The sequence below is a fragment of the Rhinichthys klamathensis genome, unplaced genomic scaffold, assembly GCF_029890125.1.
Source record: "Rhinichthys klamathensis goyatoka isolate OS25496 unplaced genomic scaffold, OSU_Roscu_1.1 h1tg000108l_1, whole genome shotgun sequence".
In the NCBI taxonomy this organism is placed as follows: domain Eukaryota; kingdom Metazoa; phylum Chordata; class Actinopteri; order Cypriniformes; family Leuciscidae; genus Rhinichthys; species Rhinichthys klamathensis.
The window spans coordinates 1,243,970-1,253,084 of NW_026606646.1; the positions used below are offsets into that span (position 1 = coordinate 1,243,970).

Below are 9,115 nucleotides of genomic sequence, written 5' to 3' on the forward strand. Positions count from 1 at the left end.
CTGTCCTGCTCGCATCTGATTGACCAATCAGATGCGAGCAGGACAGTTTGACAGCCATCCTTGATGTGGTAAAAACCAAGCGTTTTCTGAGCTTCACTTATTAAATGACTAAAGGCTGAAGTATACTACACGAAATCTGAACAGATTTTAAAGTACGACAATTTAGACTTGCTGACTTTGTAAATACAGACAAAAACAAGAATTTTTTTCTCGTAGATGCTCAGATCTGTGCATCGACAAGATTCCAAAAGTGGACGACAAGATTACAAAAAACAATAGCCTACTTAAATTTTGTTTTGTTTTTATTATTATTTTAATTTATTATTTTAATTTTGTGTCCCGCCCTCGCGCTGGTGCACACGTCATCAGAGAAGAGGAGATGTCTTTGCAGGAGGGAGGGGAAGTGATGCGAGGGCAAATTAATAAAATAATGATGATGTATTGTACACGAATAAATAATAAAATAATAGCTTATAAACATTGCTAAAAAAGAGAGAATTGACCATTTTGATTTATAGTGACTTTAAAAGGTTATCCGTAGGTAGGCTATATGGGTCCTTCATAGCAAGTGCACGGCTCTGAGCAAGTGGTGCTCAGGGACATGTGACGTCCAGCTCGCCCTCTCTGAACGTCATTGGTGGAGCTTGACCTATATCCTCCTGGGACCCAAGAATAGACTTTTGTCCACTGTAGTGGACATTATATTTTAGTGAATTTCTCTGACATCATACATGTCACATGACACAACCTGGGTGTCCTGTAAAGAGCACATTCAGGACTTTTCAGAGATACCAAATGTTTGGAGGTTTCACCATGAAAACAACTTCTCCTTGGTCTTTAAAAATGTCTGACATTAATTTAGTGATCAAATGTAGCATCTTATGGAAATATGATAATATATTGTAATTATATTTAAATTGGACTACTTTTTCAAATTGTATTTCATAAAACAACATCTCAGGAAAATGTTAAGGGGTTTCAAATAAAAAAAATACTTTCTGTTACAGAACAGGGCATTGATTTCAAACGTGTCCACTGTAGAGGACATCAGGACTAAAACCATGTTTATCAGGCATTCTGGGAGACACAACAAGTGAATATGGAGATAAATTATACATCAATATTCCTATGAAATATTAGATGATATTATTAAAATGTTGCCAATAATTACTCCAATTGTTACACTTCTTTTTTCATTAAATGTTGCTCCAAGAACACATTAATGTGCAAATTAGATACAGTGTATAGATACATTGCATTGAATTGGAATATTAATTTATGGCCATTTTACCCACATATTGCAAAAAGTAAAATGGTGTATCAATTCATTCCATTATTTCTTTCATAACATAGTTGAGAATAATCTTTATACAAATTTTGGTTGAAAAAATCCTGAAACCCCAAAATTTATTGGTGATTGAAAAAAAATCCCATTGTTTTTGCCTATACATATAATTTCATGTCATTTTATGTTTTAAACAACTTAGTCCTGGCGTCCACTACAGAGGACATAGCATAACGTATGAATAAAATTTTATTTTATATATGTGTTTTTTTACCATTTGTTTATTGTGCTCTAAACAGTGTGATGACATGGAAAAAAACTAAATTCAAAAAACTTTTTTTTTTCCTGGGTCTCAGGAGGATATGGCAGAACGGTAGATGTTTTCACTAAAAATGTGTAAAAATAAACAGACGCCTTTTTAAATTTAAATTAGAATTTAGAATGCAGTATGTGTGTACATTTCATACACATTTATATGCCCATGTTCTTTCTAAACAATATACCGTTTAATCATGCTTTGGATTTTTGGTCTTTTTTTCTTCTTCTTTTGCTATTTCTTTATTTATCCGTTCCCAGATCTGCCCCTCATGTCTCGCGTCAGTTCCTGTAACGTCAACTCCTGCGTTGTATGGTGTATGTGTGCGCATGTGCATGTTGAGCGCTGTTTATGTTTGAGTGTGTGTGTTTGAGTGTGCTCCACCACCTCAAAATACTGCGCACTTTACGAACCGACAGCGCGGACACCGAGATGGCCGCAGCCGCCCCGAACCCTGAGGACGCTAGCCGAAACAGCGGCAGTCCGAGCTCGGCGAGCTCTCTATCGGGAGACGGAGAGTCCGAGGAGGCCGAGGAGTTCGCCTCCGCGACCCACTGCTCAGAGCTCTCCCGACGGCAGAACGAGCAGCGGAAGCTCGGGCTCTTCTGCGACGTGACGCTGGCGTTCAGCAGCTCTCCAGGAGCCGCCAACAGCTTCGAGTTCACCGCACACCGCTCAGTCCTGGCCGCGGCCACGGATTACTTCACGCCGCTGCTCGGTGGTCAGTTTTCGGAGTCGGTGACGCGGCGGGTGGAGATGAAGGAGTGGAGCAGCGAGGCAGGCCTCGACCAGGAGACGGTGGAGAGCGTAATCCAGTTCATGTATACGGGCGAGATCCGAGTGAGCACCGCCAATGTGCATGAGGTGCTGGAGCTGGCAGACAGGTGAGAGATGGAGAGAAAGAGACAGACATGCAGGTCATAGATGTGTCAAAACCCTGCTGCTTATCTAGACAGTGTTTTTTGGTATGTCTGATCACTCAAATGCACATTGGGCATCATAGAAGCAGTCCATGTCCGACGCATTTGGGCATCACCACTGGCACCTTCAAACAGCCTCTTTCTTCTTCTTTTTTGGCATCGTAGCTGCTTGCGGTATTTTGCGGGGGGCAGGTGGGGGTTCAAGACATAAGCGACGAGGATACTTGCAGAGACGGGCATTTTGACATCATTTTGCGGCATATATGTTCTTTCAGCCACAAAAAGACGAGAGAGAGGACTGAATTCGGTGACCTAACACTGCATTAACAAAATCAAAAGATCTACCTGCAGATTGTGGCTACCTTGTTGTTCAGGTTTGTGCACCCTAGGTGTGTATAGTAAAGTTTGGGTGGACGATATGACACATCTTATTTCACTAAAACGTCATGATATCATTATTTTTGGTATTTTATCTTTTTTTTATTAAAAATGAGATCAAGTATGTATATAACAAACAATTGGACAAATACAATACAAGAAAAATACAAATGAAATGAACAGTGCTTTACTTTATCAAGTACAATAGCTCTATTCAAGTAAGAGATGTGATAAGTGATTATCTTTGTCTTTTGCTGTTTGATTAATATTATCAACATAGACAGCAGCAGGTATATTAGGTGAACGTCTGCTCAGTACATTAGATCCATGCATTATAGGGCTGGATGTTGACACAAATTTCACAATTCGATTCAATTCCGATTCACAGGCTTGTGATTTGATTAATTTCAGATTTTGATTCAATTCAATATAGATTAATTGGGGTATATGTATCAGGTATAGTACGTGGGAAATCGAAACAAATGTCAACTACTGCTGTAAATTATACAGGGAACCCCAGTTGGTACATTAGAGGTTAAAATTAACTGATTTGTATAGGCTACTTACATTTACATTACACAAAGGGAAGTTTTATAATAATAATGATGATGATATTATAATAACTTTTTAATGTCATAATTTGAAATATAAACATTTAAATATTGTCTGTCATAAAAACATGTTGGATTTATTCAAACCTGCATTAAATATTTACCATAATAATGCTCCTCTTTAGAGTAATTTTTTTTAGCTGAGTGTATAGGCGTTGAATGGCTGTTCTGAGGTAAATGTAACAATACTTGACATTGTTTATACAAGCCGTTTTATTGATGCCTTCCTGCGGATGAAACACTGATTGAGACATGATACAGATTTCTGCAAGTTGTACTATATTTTTTAACATAACTTCTGATGTTCGTTCATGTTTTTTTCATGCTATAACTAGCAGTAAAGAGGAAGAAATGATCAGTTCACATATGCTCTGTGCTTTCGCTCGCACTACAGTCAAACCACATTAAAGAGCATCAAAAATTGTATTTATTGTTTGAATTTCATAATAAAATGGATATAAGTCTCAGCTTCCAAATTCTGTCAAAGTAACGAAGCACGAATCTTATTGCAATTTATTGGATGGGAGTTTTGTTCATTCATCCACTGAAAACAGCATGGACTGAAAGATCGATTCTTGGGATTTAAGAATCTATCAATTCATTAAAATGAGAATCGATTAAAATCGAGAAATCAATATTTTTATCACAGCCCTAGTGCATTAGGTCTTAAGTGACAGCAGCATGGATCTAATGTACTGAAACATCCATTTTCATTCCCAACTCTCTATACGTTCCACAACGTGAATACTCGCCAAGACAGGCATCTTAACGTTGTTCTGTAATGTTGACCGTTCAAGCGCAACTGAATTCTGGATTGCATGCTTTCTAAGATAGGTGACTTTCTGAGCACGCACTTAAAATGTGTCAGTTCTTTTCACAGCTTTGCATTTAATAACACTTTTTCGATCATCATATGCATACCGTAATATAAACAGTATAGCAAAATCTCTGTAAGTGTAAATAGACACTTTAATTATCATTGCCTCGATATATGTCATCATAATGCCCAGCCCTAGCTGACTACTAGAACAAATATTATATGTCTTGCCTGTAATGTTGTGGGGGTTTTTTTGTAAGACCTAAAATAATCTTTTTTCTTTTCCACTCTCAGGTTCTTGCTTGTGCAATTAAAGGATTTCTGTGGGGAATTTCTCAAGAGGAAGCTCAGCCTGGGCAACTGTGTGGCCGTCCATAGCCTTGCACACATGTACACTTTGGATCAGCTGGCCTTGCGTGCGGCTGACATGATTCGTCGCAACTTCCACAAAGTCATTCAGGATGAGGAATTTTACACGCTTCCGTTCCACCTGGTCAGAGACTGGCTGTCTGACGCAGAGATAACAGTTGACTCTGAGGAGGTTCTGTTTGATGCTGTGGTCAAATGGGTTCAGAAGAGCTCCGAAGAACGTGTGAAGTATTTTGAGGAGCTCTTTCGTCTCCTCAGGCTGCCACAGATAAAGCCGACCTATCTTACGAGAGTTGTGAAGAACGAGCCATTGGTCGCACAGAACGCAGCCTGCCTACAGCTTGTGTCAGAGGCTGTGGAGGGTCATGCGATCCGCTTCGAGAACCTCAAATCTGCAGATACAGAGTTTTGGGCCTCATACATGGCCACGTTCCAACCAAGATTTGGCCAGAACATGGATGTTATCATGGTAGTCGGCGGGGTCTCTGAAGGAGGCGACTACCTGAGTGAGTGCGTAGGGTACTTTGTATACGAGGACCGTTGGGTCAATTTGCCACACATCCATAACCATCTGGATGGTCACGCTATTGCTGCCACTGATACACATGTATACGTGGCTGGGTCCATGGAACCAGGATTTGCCAAGACGGTGGAGCGCTACAATCCAAATCGCAACACATGGGAACAAGTGAGCAACCTCACCACACGGAAGCATTCCTTTGGGCTCACCTGCATCAAAAATATTCTGTATAGTATTGGTGGTCATGGCAACTTCAGCCCCGGCTTCAAGGATGTGAGCGTCTACGAACCTGACCAAGACAAGTGGCACAACCTAGAATCTGCCCCTAAGATTTTAAGAGACGTCAAGGCCATTAGTGTCGAAGATCGATATGTTTACGTAACGGCGCGAACACCCGTAGATACCGACAGCGATGACGGGTTGAAGACGGTCACTACTCGCTACGACACCGACAGTCGCCAATGGCAGGAAGTTGACTCCTTACCGCTTATCGACAACTACTGCTTGTTCCAAATGGCTGTGGCGTCGACTAACTTCTACCACACAGCTTCCTGCTGTCCCAAGAGTTATACCAACGTACGTGATGAAGCAGCTCGGCAGAAGATCACCGCAAGGATCTCTGATGATATTCTTGAGAGTCTTCCGCCAGAAGTTACCAGTATTGAGGGGGCAGCTATCTGCTATCTTGGTGATGATGTGTTTGTGATTGGTGGCTGGAAGAACAGTGACGATGTGGATAAGCAGTATCGAAAAGAGGCGTATCGGTATTGCGCTGAGCGCAAGCGCTGGATGCTTCTGCCGCCCATGCCTCAACCTCGCTGCCGTGCCACAGCGTGCCACGTGCGCATTCCCTACCGCTTTCTTTATGGGTGTCAGCGCTACCCAATGCCACAGAATCTGGCACGGCAGAGGGACCGTATGCAGCAAATGCAGCAGTTGCATCGTCGCACGTTGACTCTACGCAGGCAGCTACAATCGCAGATTGAATGCTGAGTGCCCTTATTGCTCAATAGAAGAACTGCTGCAAAAAAAATGTGATAATATAGCGTTCCCATGATCCCATTCTCATTAAAATGTGTGTTACTTGTTTACTTGTGACATTTCATCACTGGGAGAGTGAATGAAATGGCTGATGCTGATAAAGAAGAGTATTTTCAATGTGACTGTTTGAATAATAGATTCCTATAAATATGTAAAAAAAAAAAAAGATATGTTTGTTAATATCCGTACACATGAAACATTGTTTCATGGCGTTGCATGAATTTGCCTTATTCCCGTTGTCGGCAAGTTGCAGAATGCTGCACTTAATTTACCTTAGTCATAACGTTCCATGTGGTGATGGTTGTCATCTACATTTGTGGTTTTTTTTATTATTGTGCAGGGAGTGACAGTGTCCTGCTGTAATGAATTGGCAGTTCAAAAGCATTCACATTTTTTGAGCAAACCATGAGTTACCACAAGTACCACTGCATCTTTATTCTCATCACTTTGTTTATTAGTTCCTGGTCTTAATTGTGATGATTTGGTTAGTTTTGCACTCAAATGCAATGCGTTCACGGTCTTTGGCTGTATTTGCAAAAATGCATTCTTCACAACTACAAGCACTTAATTTCAGCACTAGCCTTCGTCTTAATCTTATCATTTTATTTGATTATATTTGTTATTTTTCCTAGTTATGGCATCAGTTATTGATGCGTGAAGGCTACACATAATACAGTTGCAAAACCAGACATGTTCAGAATAAAGTCAAGGAACCATTACCTCAGTGTGTGCATGACCATTGCAACCTTTCCAAATTATTTTGTCATCAGTCTTACAGTCTGTGCCAGTTCGAGATCTCTCGGTTTCCTTACTTTAATGTTTTTTTTATTCATATTTTTAGCCACCTCAAAGACATTGGTTTGTGTTCTGTCATGGAATTCCTGCCAATAATTAATAACGTCTGATTTGAACAATGTTTTTTTTTTTTTTCAGTGAACTGTTGTACATTCCTAATTATGATATAGCTCATACAGATGGTACCATTACTGCTTCCTTGTCCTTATTACAAAATATATTTATTATCATATTCTTTTTACATTCCCTTATCTTTTTCAGTGTGTGATGTTTAGTGTCTTACAAGAAATCTCAGTGCACTTCACTGGGGGAAAACTTGTGAAGCAATCATTGGCACCATCAAGACCAGCTTAAACATTCATAATGTTTGCCTGAAGAACATGTTACTGTTATTTTGTCCATACCAAAGTCTTAAAGAATGTCATCTTAGCTGACCTAATGTTACGCTGCGATGTTAAAATCTTTACTAAATGCAAGATAGAAATGGCTTTTGACAATGTATCTATAGCTCTCGTCTTGACTTGTGCAGTTTCATAGTCATATCATACGAGAAAAGAAAAAAAAAGATTGAACATGCATTGATTGAACATGCATTAATAAGCCTTTTTCAAACATTTTCCTGCATATTGGAGACTGTAGAATCGTAGATATTGTATTTACTCAATGGGAAATGTACGTTTTGTGTCTCTCATGTTGAGATGTGGTTTAATAGTGTTTAAACTCTACCAGTTTTCTTTCCTTCATGCACAGAGGAAAGGGGTGTGTATGTGTGCGTGTCGATGGAGAAAGTGTCTGACAATAAGAGTAGCAAAGCTGGGATGTTCCCTTGTCCCGTTCTCGCTGTTGTAAAGTCTTTCAAGGGCGAGTATAGTTTTGTTGCATGTGTTATAAAGTATGCACATGTTGTGGATCTCAGTGATTTGCAATAAATATTTATTAAAAATCTAATATTGTCCACGAGTCGTTCTTCTACCCAGTTGATTCTCACCCTTGAAGTGCTGTTACTTTTACGTTTACTAAAATGTTTTATGATGCAGTGTAACTTGCACTACAGTGTTAACTATGGATTGATTGAGGCATTTTCAGATGATTATTGCCAAACTGGTTTGAGTATCAAACTAGTATGGGAAATACTATGGTGAAATGACAAAGAAAAGAATAGTTAAGTTGGAATCTTTTCTACAGATGCTTAGAGAATCTTCTCCGTTACAGTAGTCAGTGTTCGACACTAAAAATTGTACGATTAGCAGTGTGAAAAACTTCAACTAGATTACAATAAGCTGCAACAAGCTTCAGTTGGTTCAAAATGCAGCAGCATCTGAGCATGTCATGTTTATCACTGTTACATTACATTGGATACTTGTTAGGTTCCAAGTATAGAACAAATAGAGAATAAGTCTGGAATAACGTGCCATACTGTAAAACCAGGAAAGTCAAACAGTCAGATAGTTTTGATTTTGTGATCATACTATAATCCATCACCCTCAAGCAAGGTCACAAAGTTTGCAATAGAAAGTTAATTATTACAGCCAAAGGGTTTGAGTTAGATGACCACAGACATTCGCCCGGTTTCACAGACAAGGTTTAAGCCTAGTCCCAGACTAAAATTCATGTTTGAGCTGTCTTAACTGAAAGCAACTTGCGCTGAAATATCTCAGTGCCGTTTTTTTTTTTTTTTTTTTGTCTCAAGATGCACACCAGTAATGTTTTTTTTTTTCTAAGGCATGTGTACAAGCTACTTAAAAATCCTAATTTAACTACTACTCCTGGCTTAATCTAAGACCTGTCTGTGAAACCGTGGCATTGTGTTTTGGTGAACTGCAATATCAGTGTTTCCTGCTGGAACTCTATTTGTCAAATTGAGTCTTGGTTCCAAGGTTTCTTCCCCTATCTAAACATCTTAGCGAGTTTCTCCTTGCCACAGTCTGTTTCACATTAACTCATTAATGCTCAGACTTTTCCCAGAAATGTCAATGAAAATACTGAGCAGACCATTTGGCATTTAAGTGTATTTTTCATTTAAATATTTAATATTTGGCGAAAAGTGGACACAAATCTATATA

General features: G+C 39.4%; 1 protein-coding gene across 1 annotated transcript; it reads left to right on the top strand.

The window, feature by feature from the left end:
- The first annotated feature begins 1,906 nt into the window (after positions 1-1,906).
- Positions 1,907-6,802, top strand: klhl11 (kelch-like family member 11). The gene is made up of 2 exons (XM_056253661.1): positions 1,907-2,485; positions 4,622-6,802. The coding sequence occupies exons 1-2, from the start codon at positions 1,953-1,955 to the stop codon at positions 6,207-6,209; spliced, it is 2,121 nt and encodes a 706-aa protein (XP_056109636.1). The 5' UTR covers positions 1,907-1,952; the 3' UTR covers positions 6,210-6,802.
- Positions 6,803-9,115: the final 2,313 nt, after the last annotated feature.

Excerpts from the sequence above, each read along its gene's own strand:
- klhl11 (XM_056253661.1), top strand. The coding sequence starts at position 1,953 with ATGTTTGAGTGTGTGTGTTTGAGTGTGCTCCACCACCTCAAAATACTG. Across the intron at positions 2,486-4,621 it reads GTGCTGGAGCTGGCAGACAG|GTTCTTGCTTGTGCAATTAA; the intron begins GTGAGAGATGGA and ends TTCCACTCTCAG.